Source organism: Lolium rigidum, chromosome 4 (genome assembly GCF_022539505.1).
Source record: "Lolium rigidum isolate FL_2022 chromosome 4, APGP_CSIRO_Lrig_0.1, whole genome shotgun sequence".
Classification (NCBI taxonomy): Eukaryota; Viridiplantae; Streptophyta; class Magnoliopsida; order Poales; family Poaceae; genus Lolium; species Lolium rigidum.
In genome coordinates, this window is record NC_061511.1 from 91,018,930 (window position 1) to 91,041,601 (window position 22,672).

Below are 22,672 nucleotides of genomic sequence, written 5' to 3' on the forward strand. Positions count from 1 at the left end.
TCCGATAATGTCTTATGACTCAGGTATTTATTATGTAATAATTCTTGCCACACTCCTTCCTCATTAATAAGTTTAAAAAGCCACTTACTCAATAAACATCTGTTTTTATTTCCAGAACTTCAATACCTAATCCCCCTTGATCTTTAGGTCTACAAACTATGTTCCATTTTGTAAGCCGGTATTTTTTTTTGTTTTCGTCGGACTGCCAAAAGAATCTTGATCTATAGAAGTCCAAACATTTCCTAACCCCAACAGGTATTTGCAGGAAAGACAACATAAACATCGGTAAGCTAGTTAATACTGAATTAATAAGAACTAACCTATCACCATAGGATAGTAACTTACCTTTCCAGCATCCTAATTTACTCTCAAACCGTGTTTCTACCGGATACCAATCAGAATTCTTGAGTTTCTTGTAATGAATTGGAATACCTAAATATCTAAAGGGAAGTTGGCCAGCATCACATCCAAAAATCTGTTTATACTGGATCTCCTCCTCCTTAGCCTTTCCAAAACAAAAAATCTCACTCTTATGGAAATTAATCTTGAGTCCCGATAATTCTTCAAAGAGACATAGAATTAATTTCATATTAACAGCTTTGCTCAAGTCATGCTCCAAAAAAAGAATTGTATCATCAGCGTATTGTAGTATAGAGAGACCTCCCTCAATAAATGCGGAATAAGTCCTCCAACTTGACCATCTTCCTTGGCACGTTCAATTATGATGGAAAGCATATCCACTACAATATTAAATAGCATCGGAGACAGAGGGTCTCCTTGTCTTAAGCCTTTTCTTGTCTGGAAATAATGACCAATATCATCATTCACCTTAACACCAACACTACCACCTTGGACAAATTGTTTCACTAGCCGATTCCATTCTGGAGCAAAACCTTTCATCCTCAGTGTTTGTTGTAAAAAAGGCCATTTCACCTTGTCATAAGCTTTTTCGAAATCGATTTTAAATAACACCCCATCCATCTTCTTTGTATGTAGTTCATGAATTGTTTCATGAAGTATTGCCACCCCTTCCAAAATATTCCTACCTGGCATGAAGGCTGATTGAGTCGGCTTAATGACTCTCGGGGCAATCCCCGATATGCGATTAGTACCAACTTTAGTGAATATTTTGAAACAGACATTAAGTAGACAAATAGGTCTATATTGTTGAATTTGAACCGCATTTTCTTTTTTGGGTAATAATGTGATAACCCCGAAATTCAGTTTATAAAGAGGCAAATCCCCATTAGAAAACTATGAAAATAAGGCCATCGGATCCGTCTTTATTACTCCCAAAATTTCTGGTAAAACTCAGCGGGAAACCCATCTGGACCCGGCGCTTTGTTCAGTTCCATCTGAGAAATCGCTTGAAAAACCTCCTCTTCAGTAAAAGGGGCCGTCAAAATTTCATTCTCAATTGGTGAAATTTGCGTAATACCATGTAACTCCGCTTCATTTAAAGTAATATTTGTTGGATCGGGTGCTCCAAACAATTTCTTATAGAACTCTGTAATATAAACTTTTAGATTATCTTCCCCAACAATAGTCCCCTCTTGTTGTTCAAGTTGGAAGATTTTCTTCTTTCGGTGTTTACCATTAGCTATTAAGTGAAAATATCTCGTATTATTACCCCCTTCCTGAATATGCTTAACCTTCGCTCTTTGGGCCCATTTGGATTCCTCATCTCTTCTTAATTTGTTCAGACTATCATTTGCTTTTTTTAATTCCTCTCTTTCATGTATATTCAAAATATTTGTTTCAGCTTTCACGTCCAGCTTGTCGATGATATTCAATAATCGCTCTTTTTCTTTCTTATATCTTCCACTTTGGTTCTTTGCCCAACCTCTAAGAAATCTTCTTATATGTCTTAACTTATTCAACCAAATCTCCATAGGGTTAGCTCCACCAATAACTGAGTTCCACTCCTTTACTACCATATCAAAAAAACCTTCTTGATGCAACCAATGTAGCTCAAAAGAGAATTTTGCTTGGTTACCCAGGTGTGCTTTCACTCCTGAATCAATAAGTATAGGAGTATGATCAGAATCAGCTCTGGATAAAGCTCTAACAGTTACCAAAGGGAATTTCTGTTCCCACGAAATTGATGCTAGAACTCTATCTAGCTTCTCATAAGTAGGCTCAGTTCTTCTACTTGCCCATGTAAATTGTCTCCCAGTGAGAGCAATTTCACGCAAGTTCAAGTGCTCAATAATTGCATTAAAAACAAAGGGCCAACGCGCTTTGAAATTATTATTATTATTCTCCTCTCGCTTACGAATAATGTTGAAATCACCCCCTACCAACATAGGAAGTGTTTCAGATTCACAAGTTCTCACTAATTCAGCCAAAAATTCTGCTTTGCGCTCGTCTTGGGCAGCCCCATAGACCGGCACTAGAATCCATTCAAAACCATCTCTCTTACATTTGATATGGAATTTAACACAAAAATCTCATGTACTTACTTTTAACACTTGTAGCGTATCGGAGTTTATTCCCACTAGAATACCTCCTGAGCGGCCATGTGGTGGTAAGCAAAACCAAGAGAAATTATACCCCTCCGCCAATTGGTTCAAAAAGGGAATCGAAAAATTAGATCTTCCAGTTTCCAACAAAGCTATGAAGTCCACATGTTTGACTGAAATTGTATCCATGTTTTTTGAATTGAGGTAGCACATCATTTGTCCTGAAATTACTACTATTCTCATGGTATCCCGCAAGTTATAAAGAACAATATAAGACAAGTTGACATAGAGAAGGTTTTCGGTGGGAAATCCACAGTAAATTAGAAATTAACTTGTCGGCCTAGACAACTGTAGAAGGGCTTTGGATTTTGGATATTTTTGTAAATTATCGTGAGCGTGCCTTACATTGGGGGAGGCCCGCGTGGAAGTTTGGCATCGGGCTTGGGTTGGCTTCCATGACCCTTTGCGATTAAGCCGTTGGTACCTATATTTACAATTTAAAAATCCATCTTTTGTTTGAAATAAAAGGCTAAATTTATGCAAGTGCTTCAGATAAATAAGCGGGTCAAAGCTACCGGTAAGAATCGAGATTTTACGGTATGCCAGATGCTCATTTGTCAAGCTGTCCACTATTTTTTTTCCCGAACCAAAATATTTTACATTTATGTTTCGGAGTTGTGTTTTTCTTGTAGATTGCCCATCACCCTCTTTAGTTTTGAAAAAATGAGCTTATTTTTTTGTAATGAAATTATCATTTTGAAAAAGTTGGTTCACTCTTTTAAACTAAAGTGGGTAGAGATTAGGGCATAAGCAATGGTGGCATACACAACTAGTTGCTCCATGTAAAAAAGTTATCAGAAGCAACATGATGAATTTTATCTCTCCCAGTGAAAGTTACAACTTTAGTCAAAAAAAAGAGAGAAATGACCCTACAAATATGACACTATGTATCTCTTTCGCTCTCCAAAAATCATGCTTTTAATGCCTAAGATTCCACTTCCTAAAGAGGAGGCTGCCTCCTCATCCGAACCTACTTTAGATCACCCGAACCTAGCTAAAGATGTGAGGCAGTACCTCTAGGGCATTGCATTGGGCATGCCCTTAGAGGGTATACTAACAACAGCTTGCATCTCTCGTTTTTCTCTTTTGGTGAAGATAGAGGTTCAGATCAACTATATTCCACTATATCTAGTGGATTAAAGCAGTTCACGTGGGGAAGATATTTACACTTACACTTGCGCGCGCAAGCACGTACATTGATATTCATGCATGCTACATGTTCATGAACGTACAAATGCTCGTGAGTTCCATATATGCATACACAGTACCATCCATGAATACACACGGTGTATGTGTGTGTGCGTCTCTGTCTCAGATGGGCATCAACCATCATAGAAGAAGAAAAAACATCATGGATATGCCTTTCGTCTCCAAGGGGAAAGAGAAAGGCAAACTAAAGGAGGGAAGGAAACTTCCTAGCTCGCTAGCATCAAGCAGTTAACCTTGCTCGATTAAGCAGCCACTTGGCTACGCTTTATCAAAGGTGAAAACGGCTGCCTACCTACAAAACATACATCATAGACACGACACTTGTTCGGTCGGTTTTCGTGCTTAATGTATGTCATACTAGTATGTCCCGTTCATTGTTCAATTGTCCCTTAATGCATGACCGACAGTCTCGCGGATATGCCGAGCCTTTTCATTCCAGAGAGGTACAAAATTTGCATCATGGCTATCACCATCGCATCCCGATAAGACTTGAGGAATTAAGGTGAATTTGTTACCGCTGGAGAAGAACCATCTCTTTTTGTAAAAAGCAAATGACGCTTGCCAACGAGCTATCCATTCCCATCAACGAAGAGATATGAACATGATGGCACGTAGTGGCTTGGCATGTCGCGTTTTACAAGAGATCGGTGTTGTTTTTCTCTTTGGTGAAGTCTAGAAGCCATATTTAACTAAGTCAAAACGTTACAATATATCCCTGCAAAAAAAGAAACCTTAAAATAATGCATTGAAAAATCAAAAATTACAAGCATGTTTTAAAGGAAGTCGTCGACGTTGTGCCGTCGCCGTCTCTATGTTTGTGGCTGGAGTTTTTCTAGGAAAATAAATGAGTAAGGTATTAGTTTTTATATTTTCTTATCTTCAATATTAAACATATTTTCTAGCCCGCACTAAGTAGCACTATAAATGTTAAATTGTTTGTATGGAGTATGAGTGAATGTATTTGAGATACACCCATATTTCTCGTTGCTGGGATTGGAAGAAGTTCAAGATCACTCCACAATCTCAAGATATAGGAAACTTGAGTACTCCTTTCATTCAAACTTGCCTATACTTGACAAAGTATATAGTAGAATATGCCAAAATCTACAGCACCAAATATATGTAGTATGAAAATATGAACATAACGAAACTAAAAGCTATTTGGGCCCAGGGGCAGAAAAGTTATTTTACACCCAACATATTTTTTAACATTGTTACATACATAGATTTATGTTTTGTATACTAATAGCTATGTTCATATTGACGTACAATGAAAAATATGGCATAAAACGCATTGTATATGTCGTTGCAATGTAAAATATAAAAAATATGTATTTTATGCCGTATTCTGTATTCCACTACGCCATGTCAATTTTTTTCCTTATGTTATACTCTACTACCAAAGTAAGACATAATTTACGTGATGTAAAAATCATGCACGGTTGCAAAGATAGAGGATGGATGTAGAGTAACTATTCTGCACAGTGGGGTCAAATAGTGTTTCCCTTATAGATCACGTTGACATATTTTTCTATAGACTTTGTTAAACTTATAAAAAGTTTTATTTAGGATATTTTTTTAATTTTATGTCAAAGAAGTGTTGCCAATTTTCCACTCTACCGATGTGCAATTACCTTTTTGGACATTTCAAATTCAAATCCACATCCGCCTTTCAGAATGATATTCCCCTTCTTTGGTCGTAGATGGAGTATGATTGAAGAAAAAAGTACCCGTTTCGTTCTATCCCATCCCGCAAGTTATCCCTCTTCACATGGATGGATATTTGTTTCCGTTACAAAGATGAGGCAAGGATCCTCCTGCTTCAAAACAATGCAAAGGTCACGAACACGGCGCTGGAGAATACTTTTCATTTCCTAAATGCCCTTTTCATCATGTGTGCAATCTTCTCATGCACTAAACCAACACTATTATTATTGTTAGTAACACTACTAACTATAGTTTTAAATTCATTTTTTTTTCAAAATGGGGATAATACCCCAGCCTCTGCATCAAAATGATGTATATGGCTGCATAGTTTTAAATTCATGAATCATGGGTGTGGTTAGACCTACCTATCCAGAATGAAGTTCTATAATCCTAGCTACCCAGAATGAAGTTCTATGATACAAAAACTAGTACTATGCATCGTTCCATTGGAGTCGACTAGATAGCTAGCTAAGACATGGGTGCTTCACCGATCCGTGAGCCCGCCAGGTTAGATGAACTCCCTCCATTTCAATAAATAAGATACTCTTGTTTTTCGTATTTTCTTTGGCCAAGAATGACTCCGAATATATGAAGATTATTGGTATAAAATTAATAGTATTAGAAAGTGTTTTTCAATATGAATCCAACGATATTAATTATGTACAATATAATTAACATTTTGTTTCTTAATTTTTTTAGTCAAAGTTCATATTAAAATGCTTGTGCGGCTCTTTTCTTCGAAACAGAGGTAGTAGATAACTTCACCGGACAAAAGATTTGCCTCAAAGCAATTTGAAAATTTAGTGATTTTTTCTTAGGTAACTCCAAGTTAATTATGTACTAGGTGGGAACCCAGGTAAGCTGATTTTAACACGTCTTGAAATCATGTTTGAACATGGACCACATTCAAAACTTAAATGTCATCTCACATCCTTGTCCGTGTCACACCCTATGGTACCGAGCGAACATATATCGACACCACCACTACGGGTTTCTTGTCATATTGTAGCCCCGAGATTTGCGAGCTCGGCACCACTGAAATGTGACATCAAATCTAGAGGTCAAATGTGGCTGGAGTTTTCATGGTGGTTTATTACGAAAGATAGCCTCGAAAGAAGTTAGAAACATGAAAAATTGTCTGAGACTAAGAAATGGGCACACGGATCCAATGCAGAGATGGTCCTAGGTGCTCTTTTGATGTGCACCTAATTAAGCCCGATGGCAGTTGTTGCAGAAAACCAAACAGCCTCGATTGTTTTCATCAAGGAGATCACTTAAGAATAATCGACATATAGTACAACATATGAATACAGTGCATACTATAATCACGCGTTAGGCTGTCGCTTTGCAACTCGTGACATTTTGTAATCGCTGATGGGGAACACAACGAATGGCACTCACTTGTATATTCAGTACGTATCATTACAATATTTAGCGTCAGTTTGACCATGATTGCAGTGCTTGACCTGTAGTTAATGTGTCTGCAGGTACGTCATTGAAAAAATAACCATGAATTGTGATTCAGTATTCATATGGTTAAGATAACAAAGAGACAAACCTCAGGTTGATATCACTGAACATGCATACATGTACTTCTTCTGCCTATCTTTCATGTCTACTATAGATATTTTGCCCCTTGGCAGGATAGTTTTTTTTTTCTAGCTAGAGTACATGATAGCGATAAGCATAGAATATCTACAGTTCGACAGGCCGTATTTGGATATGTTTGCAATATTATTTGGGACCCAGTGAAGGCCAGAGAGGATTATCTGATGTGTGTACCTGTAACAAGCTAGAGAATTTATGATCCAAAAGCTGATTTAAAATGTAAAGTTTCTGCCAGCGCACAATACATGCGCATGTGGGAGCCAGAGTATGAACAAGAAAGGGAGATACGAACAGTTCTTGATGAGTTGGCATAATGTTGAAAGATGATCCGCCAAATAATTCACTGCCACTTGGGCGATAGGATTTCATTTTGTGCATCAGCAATTCAGCATTGCCTACATTTCCAAGTTTTTTTTAAGAGGCTAGATGCACGGTACTGTGGTACAGTAGCTCCTTGCACATACAATTATATCATTAACCACCATGTTTAGTACCTATAAACTATTTTAACGTAGCACATCACATAATTTGAGTAAGGAAATTTTTATATGCCATGTGGCTTATATGGGCCCCTATACTTTTTGTGTAATGCAAGCGTCCATTTTCTTATTTACGTTTTGTGTTGTTGCTGTAGGATATGCATTTTCCAACCGAATATACTTTATCAGTTTTAGCTTACTGTCATGAGTGTGGTTCGTGGATGAGCTGCTCACGGCATCAGGAGCTCGCCGCGAAGGTAATGGTCCTATTCTCTTTCTATTTAACGGTACGGTTTATGGTTGCCATGTGAGCTTGTGGTTCGACAGGTCGGCACCCTTTTAGCCAAGGCGAGGTGGCTTAGGGCGATCTTTGGCAATTGACGGATGGTACCATGACAAGGCACACCCTCGTTCAAAATAAAAGATGGTATGTTCTCCCAACAGTGTGCCTTCTTCCACCTCTTGGCATTGTGTCTACATCAACCTTGATCAACGAGTGCTCCGATATTTGAATACTATATTGTTCGCAATGCCTTTATTTATTTGTTGTTTGGTTGTAATAGTTGTAGTCGTCCTCATCGTTGTGTATCCGTTTGATCCTTTGAGGCTTTATTAGTTCAAACGAGGGCACAATGCCTTTCATCTAAAAATTGTATTTGCTCAATGAATTTCACTATTTACCTGTAATTGTGCATTTGACACATATTACCCCGTTTAGTGAAACTTCTCCATCTACGAGAGTTTGAACATGATTTTACTCCAGTTCAGCGTTTTTCTCATTTTGTTAGATAGGAACGCATGTTACATCGATGTGGCACGACAAAATGTGTAAAGGTCGGAAGGCATCATATACAATCATGTCGTGATATTTTGGAATCCCGCTCATCACCTCACAGCTTGTCCGATGTACTCACGTTAGGAAACAAGGGTCCAAAGCTTGTAGAAGGCGTAATCTAGACGAATTTTCACTCATCAGATAGTTAGTGTCACAAAGGTGTAACTAGATACTGGTAAAAAGTGAAATTTGCTCCACAATTATTTACACCCTCATTTTGGATATATGGACAGTTAGTTATCTTCGATGGCTCATGTAGCTGATCCTATCAGTGCAGCTAACAGCTAGAAACACACACGCACCTAATCCCAGAATGTAAAGAATTGTCAAGTGGAGATTCCACTCCCGTTCGTTCCTCTTCTCTTCATCGAAAATTCTTTCCTCTTCTATGTCCAACCTGTCCAGCTCCAAAGAGCATGGCAACACACACCAAGCAAACGCACACAGAAACACCATCTACTCTTCTTCTCACCCTACACCAAAGACAAAGGCCACACCTTCCAAAACCTCCATCTTTCTCTGTAGTCTGCACGCTGTGCTGTGCCCTCCTGTCAGTCCTACTACTACTACTAGCTCCAGCTGAAATTCCCAGCTCCGCTCCACCACCTCCCACATGATTGCAGATACCTGCAGCAGCAACTCGGCTGTCCTCTCACCTCACCTCACCACGCCAACCTGACACACCTTCCTGTTAGTTAGTTGCTACTTGCCCTCACCGCCACCGCCACCGCACCGGAAGAGGCTATTTCCTTCACTCGCTTCTGCAGGAAGATCCTGGGTTTCTTTGGTGCTTCCTGCAGCAGTCATCCATCCTCCTTTGTGCCTTTCTGTATGTGCGCCGTGCGCTTTGCCTTCTCCTTCCGGCATCCATCCATCCATCCATTGAGATTGTGTGGGATAGATAGATAGGTAGATCTGGGTGCTGCAGATCTGACCGGTGTTTTGTTTCTTTCTCGCCAGTGATTAGTTTTCTTGGCCAAGAATTCGGGGCCGGCCATGGGGAAGAAGGGCAAGTGGCTCGGCGCCGTCAAGAAGGTGTTCAGCCCTGAATCCAAAGAGAAGAAGGAGGAGGTATAACTAATTGCACTTCTTTGCTTGGGATTCTCTCTTTTTATGGAGTTCTGTGTGTTGGATTTTTCCTTAGATTTTCACTAGATTTTAGTGGTTGTGTAATTTGGTGTCGTGGGCCTGATCAGGGCTTGCTGTTTTCCTCCCTGAATTGCACAATTCTTTCTGTTTATTGTTTTCTCAAGGGATTTTTTTAGGTAACAGAATCTGAGCTCAAATGGACAGGCAACGTGTGTCTTGAATTGGCATCTTGTTTTGTTCACAAACAGCATTTGTTTCAGAGTTTTTTAAATTTTGATAGCCGGTTTACTATCTACTTCACACTGATTTTGAGTTTCTATATTAGTTTCACACGTGGTCATGGTTTCAGACTTTCAGTTTGGTTGTCATGTTTGGAATCCGAAAATATTTACATTTTTTTTTACTTGCCATTCAATAACTGTAGTAGGAGATGCCATCTTTCCACTTGCAATTGGATTGTAGAGTAATTTCAAACATTTGTAACAAAAATAGCATTGTCTTTTCGCTTGCAATTGTGCTGTCATACTATAATTCGAAATGAATTGTGATAACAACCGAAAGTCTGCCTTTGAAATGGACAGAAACTGAGGAAGAAATTGGCTGCAAGCAACCCAACTCCAACAGATCTAACCCCTTCTACTTCCTTGGAAGTCAATGTGTCGATGCCGCCTCCGCCTCCTGCTCTTCCAGTTCCTCGCCAAACTGAGGATTTCAAGGTCCCTGAAGCTGAGCAGGAGCAGAGCAAGCATGTTACTGTTGAGGCAGCCCCTGAAGCTCCTGCACAGATGTCGTCGGTATTGCCACCTGGCGTATCAAGCGAAGAGCTCTCGGCAATCAAGATCCAGACCGCCTTCCGTGGTTATCTGGTAATGTTACATCAACTCTTAGCTAGTTTGTGCCATTTGGAACTATGCGATGCATGTCCATTTTTGAAATGTCTAGAGAACTTTTCGTCATAGTTGTGAAATATTTTAAAGATGATTGTGTTGAGCGTCTATTTCGGCTGGCCGCTCATCCGGTCTTTGCTTTTTTTTGTGTCGGATGAACCATTCTTTGATTTTTTTTAATGATTATCCCTTGGTATTGACACGACTGAACATGCAAGCAAAAGCCTGCTGGTTGCCATCCTGAAAATGTTCTCTTATCCTTTTTCTAAGGTATAGGTATTGGCAGCTCACCTCAACTAGTAATTAGTTGCTATTTAGTTGCAGCTCATTTGAATTATGAATTGGAATATCTTAGCTTTTGAAAGTTCATGTATTTGTTTAACAAGTTTGTAGTAAATGAGCTTTTATGGTTCAAGAAGAAAATATTGTTGCCAGGTGGAATTCTCATACATACTACTTCCATGCAGTCATTTCCCCTTTCTGACTCTTTACCATCTAATGCTAATTGTTCCGGATATGTTTGCTGAGATGGCCAACAAATCAATCTTGCCAAATATAAAATTAGAAAACATTTCATGCACCTCTGGCAGTTGGTGGCAGCCACCTTTCATTATTAATTTTGATTCTTTAATTATTTGTCTGATGTCGATGTCTTTGGCTGTCTTGCTTAGTAGTGTAGCCTTGATACAAAGGTAGCATTGCTCGAACTAGCAGTATATTTCCTTGGGAAAACACTATACACCAAATTTTATGGAGATTTGACTTACAGAAGAAGACTTTTTGCTGATAGTGTTTCTATCATCGTACTAATGCAGGCAAGAAGAGCATTACGAGCCTTGAGAGGCCTTGTTAGATTGAGGTTATTGGTCGATGGTAATTCAGTTAAGCGTCAAGCTGCAAGCACTCTGCGCTGTATGCAGACTCTAGCTCGGGTGCAGTCGCAGATACGTTCAAGAAGGCTGAAGATGTCTGAGGAGAACCAGGCCCTTCAGCGCCAGCTCCTGCTGAAACAGGAACTGGAGAGTTTGAGGGTAGGCAAACCATCTCAAAGTCTTCAGTAAAAATATTTCATTTTTCAGGAAGGGTTTCCCCAGTTCCTGTAATTGAAACAACATACTACTAGATGTCCAAAAGAACAAAAAAAAATACAAGAAAGCAAAAACAGTATGTGAAGCAAAACAATATTGAAGTAATTAAAAATGATGCGCCACTGTTGAACATTAAACTCCCAAGTATAGCTACTGTTTCTAATTATTGCGCGATAGAATTTTGCTTGATGAGCAACTTCAGTATCCAGAAGTATCCTGACAAACAAATATTATCCAGCATTAGTGATTTATGTTTTGCTCAAAATATTGCAGCTAATCACAACTTCTCATTGTGAACATTAAACATAGTCTATTTTGTCGATTATACCAGATGGGAGAGCACTGGGATGACAGCACTCAATCCAAGGAGAAGATTGAGGCAAGTCTAGTAAGCAAGCAAGAGGCTGCAATTAGAAGAGAGAGAGCACTTGCATATGCATTTTCCCATCAGGTAGGGGGCTTCCTGATTCTTGAGAACAGATCCAGTCTACATTTTTTTCCTATCATTTGACAATATATAGCATTCTTAAAATTGTTTCAAAATTTGTACTTTGCAGTGGAAGAGCAGTTCAAGGTCCTCCAACCCAATGTTTGTAGACCCAAACAACCCGCACTGGGGCTGGAGCTGGTTGGAGCGCTGGATGGCAGCAAAGCCTTCTGACGGTGGCCGCACTGGGACTAACAAGGAAAGCAACGGTGACAACATATCTGTGAAGAGCATAAGTTTGAACCTCGGAGAGGGTGAGATCACAAAAGCCTTCAAAAGTCGGAGCATCAAGCCAGACAAGTCGTCACCAACGACTCCAAAGCTGACCCGCCCAGCCTCCCGGCTATCCCCTTCAACACCCTCTGCGAAAGTAACACCAATTGTTGAGAAGAAGAAACCTGCTACACCAAAGAACAGGCTTCCGCAGGTGGATGACGATGCGAGGAGTGTCCTCAGCGTGCAGTCCGAGCGACCAAGGCGGCACAGTATAGCCACCTCAACTGTTCGGGACGACGAGAGTCTCGCAAGCTCTCCATCAGTCCCAAGTTACATGGCTGCCACGAAATCTGCAAGGGCCAAGTCCCGGCTCCAAGGGTCGCCATTGGTCGATGCTGCAGAGGCACCAGAGAAAGTAAGCCCTGTTGCATCTGTCAAGAAGAGGCTGTCCTTCCCAGCTGGTTCGGCGTCTCCATCGCCAATGAGGCGGCATTCTGGTCCTCCCAAGGTAGCAGAGAGTGTGGTGAAGGACATTGCTGAGGCACCACAGCTGGAGGCCCTGGCGATCAATGGCTGAAACAAGTAATTCATACACGTGGCAAGAGGAGGCTATGGTTATGCAGATATACAGATTCCACTCATGAACAAAGGTTTAAAGTTCAATCAGATATATGGATTATTGGCATTTTTCTTTTGTCCGGTTATGATGGCTGCATTGTTGGCTTCATTAGGAGAAGATTATCGGTGTCTGTCAGTTCATTCCATTTGTTGCTTGTGTAAAACTATATGGGTTTGTCATCGGAACCTTTGATGCTGATGTTTGTACGTAAGAGGTCTTATATTTATGCGAGCAATATATTTCTTCCATGCCTTGTAAACGCGTCCTAAATTCCCCAATTAGCTTGTCAATGTACCACTCTGCTCTAATCATCAGTACTGTATTATATTGTGCTCTTGCGCACCCTTAATCTTTCATGTTCAACACGACAGCATATCAAATTTCTGTTATTAAAACACTGATCAAAATGTACTATGTCGTCAGGCTGGCCACTCTTAATCTGGGTATATTATTCTAATTCTCACTAAGATTAGGTAGAAATTCTCCAGCAACAGCCAGCAAACAAGGGATGACTACTTAATCTACTAGCACTTCACCCAAGCAAGGCTATACTACTTTGTAGTGCATATGACTGAAAATCCTGATTTTGTGGAAACTGTTTCGCACAAATTGTGCATCATTTGTACCTGCGTGTTGACAAGAACATCCAGATGCAAGGAATCAGGCCAGGCGAAATAAACAACCATGACAGGTTGCAATGTTTGCTTCTCAGTATTGAAACAAAAAAGAAAAACGTTGCTGGTTATGTATGTTTCTCATCGCGTTGGAGCTAGTGGCTGCAGCAAAATTGCAGTACATCAATTCATGCCGGGAACTCGATTTCTGGAATCTCCTAAACACAACAGCATAAAGAATCTCAAAGAAAATTATAAAACAAGAATGAATTAGGTTACATCAATTCGTAAGCACTAAAACTACATGCATATATGACAGAATTATAGCTTTATCAGTTCAGAACAAAAACAGTAAGGCCCACATACATAGCTCACACAGGACATTAGTCGACTTCCTAACCGAATCAGACCTCATATGCATGACGATTAACCGGCAACGTTTTCATTTTTAATCAACTAGTACTTCACCCAAGCAAGGCTATATTTTGTAGTGCATATGACTGAAAATCCTGAGTTCGTGGAAACTGTTCTGCACAAATTGTGCATCATTTGGGACTTAAACCTGCGTGTTGACAAGAACATCCAGAAGCAAGGAAGTGGGCCAGGCCGAATAAACAACCATGAAAGGTTGCAATGTTTGCCTCTCAGTATATGAACCAAAAAAGAAAAACGTTGCTGGTTAATCCTTATGCATGGTAAGTTGCTAACGGATGGTAGGACAATATGTTTCTCATCACGTTGTAGCTTTTTTTCGATAAAGGGCATATTTCATTGCTTAAAAGGTTTCATCACTTTGTAGCTAGTAGCTGGAGCAAAATTGCAGTACATCAATTCATGCAGGGAACTCGGTTTCTAGAATCTCCTAAACACAACAGCATAAAGAATCTCAAAGAAAATTATAAAAAAAGAATAAATTAGGTTACATCAATTCGTAAGCACTAAAAAATGCATGCATGTCAGAGAGTGGAGTTTCAGAACCTGGAGACATTTGCTCCTGTGGGAACTCCAAAGTCTATTGGTCCACGTCATGAGTGGGACCAGTATGATGACAGGTATTTCTTTCAGTAAATTGAATAATTATTACCGTATGGTATGTACATGGCCCCACGCAGGAAGATGGTCCCAAGCCACTCAGTAGAGCCTCAGGACTGATTTAGTCAGTACGAAAACGACCGCACAGATTCAGGTCAGGTGAGATGGTCTTCGTCTATCTAAACGTCGGCCTGTTGCTCTGCTCATCCCCTTGGCGCCATGAGTCCAGGAAAACAGCGTTGATCGCTGGCGACCTTCCTGCCGTCCAGAGCATGTCGACCGACGCCGTACAACTGTCACATCAGGTCGTGCCCCGCACCGGATCAGAACCAACCGTCGCCACATCATCTCGCCTCATGTCACGCCGGCGGCCACATAGCATCTGCCGTCGCATCAGCTCCCGGGTGCTTGCACCGCACCTCAGATCCCGCTCATCTCCTACTGGATCAGCTCACAGCGCCCCAGCTTCCGCTGACCCGCAGTGGCGGCGTTCCCGCAGAGCCAGGACAGGTTCTTCCGCAGCTAGGCGAGTTCCCGGGCTCAGCAGCCTCGGTGTCAAGACCGGCTCCAACGGCGAGGTCCGGCAGCTGTTGTTCTGCATCCACAATTTCTGGACTGCTATACGTGATGTTGGAGATGAACTGGACCTGATAGTGATAGATGAAGGCTGCCCATGATCCCTCGAAGGGCCGAAACCTTGCTGTCTGCATGCTGCAGCTCATCCGACCCTCCAGCGCTCCGGCTGGATCAGTATTTCCATCGTCGTTCATGGCGCACCGTGAGATGCGAGAATGAACATAAATCAGGTGAGAAACGAGGGGTTTTATTTCCATCATAAACATTACACTCTGTTGCGTGAGCACAAGGAGTGATTCCTGGCGTAACCGATCGATTTCTATCCTATCCTCTGCTAGACCCAAGCTTGAAGACAATAAACAGTGCTGAGCGTGGTGTACTAGTGCGGAGCGTGGTCTACCATGGTCACCGGTCATTTATTTTCTGGGGCGTGCAGCCGTGTCGTCAGTCTGCCATGGACCATCTTCCGCACCCTGTACCTCTGCTCTGATACGCGATTGATACCTTCTATCCATGTGTGAATACGCTGCCCACCCCTACTCAATGCCCGAATCTCCTGCTGCTGTCATCCGTCGATGCGGCCGGCTCATATGCCGCGCGGTTCAACTAAGAGTTTTCCATGCATGTATGACAGAATTGTAGCTTTATCAGTTCAGAACAAAAACAGTAAGGCCCACATACATAGCTCACACAGGACATCAATACTCGACTTCTAACCGAATCAGACCTCATAAGTCATATGCAAGTACCAGTCAGGGGCAGGGGGGGGGGGGGGTCATAAGTCATAACTAATGTCTTGATTGAACTACACTTGCATGGATTCGTCCATTGGTGCACAATAAGAGAGGAAACATAAATGAAACTGTGTATACATTTCTCCTTGGTCCACCTCATAGATGTTGCCAGACATGCCTCTCTACTGTTTATCAGTTGAGCAATGTAGCCATCATGACCCAAACAAAGGTTTAAAGATAGAAATAGAATGGCGACTTAACATAACACAAAACAAGAAACAGATCCTTACTGAAGAATTCACAGGACCTTCGGTGTACTAAATAGTTCGCTTTTTGTTTGTCATAAATCCCCTTTATACTTGCATCTGAGGTCGGATTATCTTCAACCTCCTCACTGACTAAGCACAGATCCTTCCAAGAGCTCACATCAAGGACGAGTTAGATAGATATTTGGATGGTTGGATGAAAACAAAGTTATTCAGCAGAAGGAACAAATGGATGCGGCTGAGAAGTAATACTAGCATTTCTGACATTGAGTTTCAGTTTCTTCAGAATTTCCGTTTCGTCCTAATCCACATACTTCAGTCACAAGAAATAAAGAACTTGTAGAACAACAATCGGTTCTTTATTTGAAGCAATCCCCTGCTGGAAGCACACTCAAAAAATTATGATGAGTGGATAGAAATTCAGATTTGCAGTACAAACTGTGGTAATTGACAGGAACAGAAACTGCCTAGCACAACAGATATCCAGATTTCATGATATGCGCGACGTGCGAATTTCTTAGCTGAGTACAAGAACACTGCACTAGCAGTCTGCCACAAAGGCAGGAAAAAAATTCTGAGTTCAGAATACGATGTTGGGCAAGTTCCTAATATACAATCAAAGACAGTAGCATCGCTATTCAACTGAGGCAACAGCCGCATCCAGGTGAGGAGGAGATCGATCGATCCCCCTCTGCTCCGGCAGCCGACGAGCGCCCGGGCTAGGCTTTCGGTGGATCTGGCTGGGAGTGGGAGGGAGAGTCTCCTGCTCCCCCGACGGCGGCGCGCTTGCGGGCGATGAATGCCTCGAGGACCTTGCGCCGCTCGGCGGCCTTGGCGCGCTGGGGCTCGATGTTGGCGTAGGAGAGGCGCGCGGCGACGGCGATGAGCAGGGCGCCGGTGAGGAAGAGGCCCGCTGTGGCGGCGCGCTGCCTCCGGGTCGCCGCGTACTGCAGCCACACCATCTCGCCTCAACTAGCACGGGGTGTGGAAGACGGAACGAAATGAATTGCCGTAAACGGTTCGTGAAGACGTATTAATGCAAACGCGTGTTTCGTATCGTGGTTGCAAATAAGCAACACGGTGACGGGAAGCAGATCAGAGCATGAGTACTGTCAGCAACAAGAAGATAATTAACAGGCCAGCTTCCAGGTAGCATTGCTTTCGGTTGCTTTGCTCCATGGCCACGTACGCCTTTGCTTGGCCGAGCTACTCTACTCCTCTTCACCAATCATATGCACGTGGATACATGTACGTGGCCTACCTAGTGTAACACGTTTACTTAGGGCACAAGGAAACGTGCTCAATTTCTTGGTTTCTATTGGCCGGCCGATCTAATTAACAACTTCTTTATTATAAATATTTCAAGAGATTCACAAAGATGGTACAATGATTAACCTAAACCCGTCTAATTAGCGATAGGTGTCGCAACACGTGTGAAGGGGCGGCAATGTGAGGGCCATTTGCCTTGACCCCGCACCTACGCGCATCATCTAGAACTCGAAGGTTACACCAAGTGAAAGCACGATCCAGATCCAACAGATCCCGAGGAAGCACCGTTACACATGCTCCGGAAGTCAACGGCCGGCTGTCATCTATCACCGAACGCACCCTTAGGACATAGATCAATGTAGTATTAACCTTTGCCGGGCCTCGCCATCGACGTCACCATGGCGCCAGACAGCACCACCGCCCCGCTTGCCACGTATGACACCAAGTACCCGATGCACCACGCTGCCTGCGACAAGGAAGATGCAAACCGCTCCACCTCTTGCCTCCACCATCTAGCAGTTGCTCCAAACACAATGCCCTCATGAGGGAGATCGATGCCGAAAGCACCGACATTGTCCGATTCAGGATCCCGGATCTAGGGTTTCCTCGGAGCGGGACGAGTGAGAAGATGCCAATGGCAAAGGTGATGCCTTCAACAAGGTGACAACGCCATCGTCCACCATGACCATAGTTAGAGCTCGGTTTTCACCGGCAGTTGCACTTCCCCAACTAACCGCATGGCATGACTAACCGGTCGACCACCTTCGGTGGAGGAGGATGCCACCATCGCCATGCTCGATTTCCTCATAACGCGGATGAAGCCCTGGATCAACGGGGTGTCGACGTCGAACAACAAAACATGAGCTATAGGTTAAGACCCGTCCGAGCCCATCTTGACCTAGATCGGGCCCGCCTGGACCACACCACCATCGCCCGCACACCGTGCTCCTGGCCGCCAAGTTGCTAATATACACTCAAATAGTCTGAGCGAATAATCTACATTGCTTGGCCAAGTTCCTAATACACACTCAAAGAAGTGAGTAGCATCGCTATTCAACTCGGGTAGCACCCGCAAGTGCATCCGAAGGAAATCGATCGCCTTTGCTCCGACAGCGAACGTATATAGTGATACCATCCACGAAACGATATCATGATACAAGTTCTCAAAATTCAAATTTTGAAATATCTAAAAACCTTGGAAAAGATTATCGGTGTTCACACGATGCCTCAGCTCCTTACTCGCGGCACGGGGTGTAGAAGATGGAACAGAATGGATCGCCGTAACCGGTCCGTGCAGACTTATTACCATGACCACGGGTTTCGTATCGGGAAAGCAGAGCAACACGGAACAGAGCAGGGCTCGAGTCCTTTTATTTTCGACAAAAAGCATATATTAATACTAAATTACCCTATCAGCATTACGGATGTAGAAGAGAGCTCAAGTGATGTCAGAAAGAACGACATAGACAATTGACATCTAATTAACTCGGATTCGTTTGTTGTTGCCTCGACGGATAATTACAGAATGCACGCGTGCACGAATTGGAGTACTAGGTGTGTATTACAGCGAGAGAAGAGTCTAATTGGTCCAGCTGTTGGACGACCCTATCGGTGACTTTGTGCAAGGTCAACGGCGCTGGAGCTGCTGCTTGAGTATGCGCCAGGCGAGCCGGCGGCGGGGACCTCGTCGTCCTCCTCCTCCTCCGCGATGGGGTCGAGGCAGCCAGTCGCTGCCCGGCGGAGGCGGAGGCGCTGCAGGCGCAGGACGCGGAGGGTGTCCGTGGGCGCCACCTCGTCGGCGGCGGCGAAGCAGCAGACGGCGCAGGATCTCGCGGCGGAGGCCATGGACGATGAGTCGATGATGGTATCTGCACTTGTACGACGACCGATCAGTTGCAATGTAAGAAGGGCCGGTGGAGTCGAGGTTTCTTAAACTCTGTGGCTCGGTGCTTCAGTGCTTGACTGGTTGTTCATGGAGATCTTGGTCTACTTATATAAGCTGGCCGGCCGGCCGTCGGAGTGGTGGTGGAGCAGGCTACTGATTTGTGGCTGCCCACGTCGGCTGCCGCGTGCGTACGTGCTGCAGGCAGCTTCCAGGTAGTTGGTTTAGCATCGCTTTCGCACGCTTTGCTCCATGGCCACGCGCGCCTTTAATTTAATTTTCGATTGTGCCACGTACGTGTACGTCTTTGCTTGGCCGAGCTACTCTACTCCTCTTCACCAATCATATGCACGTGGATACACTACGTGGCCTACCTAGTGTAACACGTTACACGTTTACTTATGGGCACCACAAAACGTGCTCAATTTCTTGGTTTTGATTGGCCGGCCGGCATCCACAACAGCATCTTGTAAATTGCACCCGAAGCTCACTTCTTGTCAGAGCATCTCCAGTCGCGTCCCCAAAGCATTTGGGGCGCGCCGGACCAAAAAAACAGTTCCAGCCGCGTTCTCTAAAGCTCATTTTTGTCCGGCGCGCCCCGATACGGTGTCCGGTGTCCCGAGCCCGTCCCCGTCCCACAGGTGACGCTCCGGGCACGCCGGACACAACGAAAAGCGACGCTTAGCGACGCGGGCTCCCACATGTCGGCGACGTGTTGTATAAACCGTTGATTCACGCTTTTTTCTCGTCGCTCCTTCCTTCCCGCGCCTCCCACACCTCCGTCGCCGTTGGATTTTCCAGCCGTTTGAGCGGCTGATCTCTTCTGAGAGTCAGCGCCGTCGGTGTGGCTGGCGCTCCCGCCGGTCGTTCCGCCGCCGCCGCTTGGCCATCGCGTCCCAGAACGCGGCGTCAAATCCGCCCCACCTCCGCGCACACAAGGTGCTCGACGACTTGCCAGGTAGGCGCGATTGACCGCTGTTCGTTGCGTCGTCTGCCTCGGCGCAATTTTAACCATTGATTTTGCTTCTAGACATGGATAGCGACGATGAGATTGTTGCCCTACTGCAGGAGGACGAGCAAGCCTTCGACGACGACCTCCGAGAGCATTTGCTGATCATCGCGTCCCTCCAGGACATGGTTGACGCCGAGGCGGAGAAGAGGAAGAGGCCGCGCCGCGGAGGATCAAGGCCGGGGAGAAGGAAGTCCAAGCACCGGCAGAGGATGGAGGGGCATGTCATGCTGCACAACGACTACTTCGCCGACGATGCAACACATGCCGACAATTTTCGGCGCCGGTACAGGATGAGCAAGGGGTTGTTCATGAATATCCTCCACGGCGTTCGAGAGTTCGACCCCTACTTCAAGCTCAAGCTCGACGCTGTAGGCGTTGTTGGGTTCTCGTTGATTCAGAAGTGCACCGCCGCCATGAGGATGCTTGCATACGGAGCACCTGTCGATACACAGGACGACTACCTTCGCATGAGTGAGTCTACTGCCATTGAGTGCATGTACAAGTTTTGCCGAGCTGTGGTGGGAAAGTTTGGCAAATACAACTTGAGAGGGCCAACCGAGGAAGAGATCGCAAGGATCATGGCACAAAATGCTGCCGAGAGGATTTCTGGAATGCTTGGAAGCATCGATTGCATGCACCGGGCATGGAAGAACTGCCCGTTTGCTTGGCAAGGTATATACAAAGGGCGTCATGGATATTGCGAGTGTGGTGCTTGAAGTCGTGGCAGAATATGACCTGTGGATTTGGCATTCTTTCTTTGGCATGGCGGGATCACACAATGACATCATCGTGTTGCAGCAGTCTCCGGTGTTCAGCAGACTAGTGGAAGGGCATGCTCCACCATGCAACTACGAGATCAATGGCCACGAATATACCAAAGGCTATTATCTAGCCGATGGTATATATCCAAAATGGGCCACTTTTGTCAAATCAATCTCGAATCCATCGAGTCTGAAGAATTCCCACTTTGCTACGCGACAGGAGGCTTGCAGGAAGGATGTCGAGCGGGCATTTGGTGTGCTTCAAGCACAATTTGCCATTGTCCGGTACCCTGCTCTAAGCTGGTCTCACGACCAAATGTGGGAGGTGATGCAGGCTTGTGTGATCATGCACAACATAATCATCGAGGATGACCGCAAGAATCATGCCAGGACACATGTTGGTCCCTATGAGTGTTAGGGCCCTCTTGCGGAGGTTGATCATGAGTTGCCTACAGATTTTGCTGATTTCCTCACCATGCACGCAGAGATCCATGACATCAATGTTCATGAACAACTTCAAGTTGATCTCGTTGAGCATTTGTGGAGGATCAAAGGAAATACCGTGGCACCTTGATCTAGCATCTAGCCCTATTTGTTATATTTGTTTACTTGTTTTATTGTTTGTTGTATTTTAATTTGAAAACAATCCTCGCAAACATTTTTATTCATATGCTATATTTGATAAATGGTTCTATGTTAAAAAAAGAAGTATTTTTAATGTTTGGGGGTGGCGTTTGGGGGACGCGGCTGGGGAGCGACGTCCCCCAAACGCGGCACGAACAAAACACGTCCCCCAAACGCTCAATCCGGCGCTCTTTGGGGGACGCTTTGGGGGACGGGACTAGAGATGCTCTCATGTGCTCCCCTCCCATCCACAGAGTATAGCTTCTGTACTAAGTCATACTTTCTCTAGATTTGATCAATCTTATAAAATATAAAGAGCTACATGTAGCTCGGCCTCTGTTTACGCTTTTCGTAGCTCAGCCTCTGTTTATGCTTTTCCGTCGTATGACATACTATGAAACTACATTTCAAAACTGACCGAAGAATATGTATTGTCATAAATGTGGCTACACCTTTTACCTTAAAAAAAATTAGCCTAAAACACTAGTAGAAACTGGACTTTTGTTTGGGGCTGCAAAGAGCACTAGTCGTGACCATGTTTTGAATCGGGACTATTGTTAGCAATAGTCCGGTTCAAACGTCTTAGAGGCGTGACCACCTTTAGTCCCGGTTCGATCGAAACCTTTAGTCCTGGTTAATGATACCAACCGGGACTAAAGGATCTACGGTGGGGGCGTGAAAGATCAGAGATGGTAAACCTAGAGGGGGGGTGAATAGGTTTCTACAAATTTTAATTATTTCTTTGCAATATTAGGCTTTGCGGAATATAACGATGAGCCTAATGAAAACTAGGTGGAGCAACCTATATGATGATACGAGTAACTCAAGCACGAAGGCTCTCACAGGCAATTATATCACAAGTAAGGAGTTCGGTTAGAGATAACCGATAGCACGCGGAGATGAGGGTTTATTCCCGTGTACCCTTCCTTTGCAAGAAGGTACGTCACGTTTGGAGGGGTGGAGGTCCCACGAAGGATTCCCCAACGCCACGAAGGATCACCCTATTCTCCGGAGCCTATGCGACGAAGGAATAGCTCACTCACTTGTGGTAGACTTTGAGGTAGCCTCCAAACCTTCACAATCTTGTTAGGAGCAAATCCATAGCCCGGATGCTTCCGGACCACTCTTGCCCACCTAGGGTTTCCAAGGAACACTA

General features: G+C 43.9%; 1 protein-coding gene across 2 annotated transcripts; it reads left to right on the plus strand.

Annotated features, from left to right (window-relative positions):
- Window positions 1–8,891: 8,891 nt before the first annotated feature.
- On the plus strand, window positions 8,892–12,790 carry LOC124649554 (protein IQ-DOMAIN 2-like). Of its 2 annotated transcripts, none has more exons than XM_047189162.1 (6): window positions 8,892–9,189; window positions 9,321–9,431; window positions 10,031–10,315; window positions 11,152–11,367; window positions 11,756–11,875; window positions 11,982–12,790. In XM_047189162.1, the coding sequence occupies exons 2-6, from the start codon at window positions 9,357–9,359 to the stop codon at window positions 12,702–12,704; spliced, it is 1,419 nt and encodes a 472-aa protein (XP_047045118.1). In that variant the 5' UTR covers window positions 8,892–9,189; window positions 9,321–9,356; the 3' UTR covers window positions 12,705–12,790. The 2 variants fall into 2 exon arrangements, with proteins under 2 accessions (XP_047045118.1, XP_047045119.1); XM_047189163.1 differs by having other exon boundaries at window positions 8,892–9,147.
- The last annotated feature ends 9,882 nt before the right edge of the window (window positions 12,791–22,672 follow it).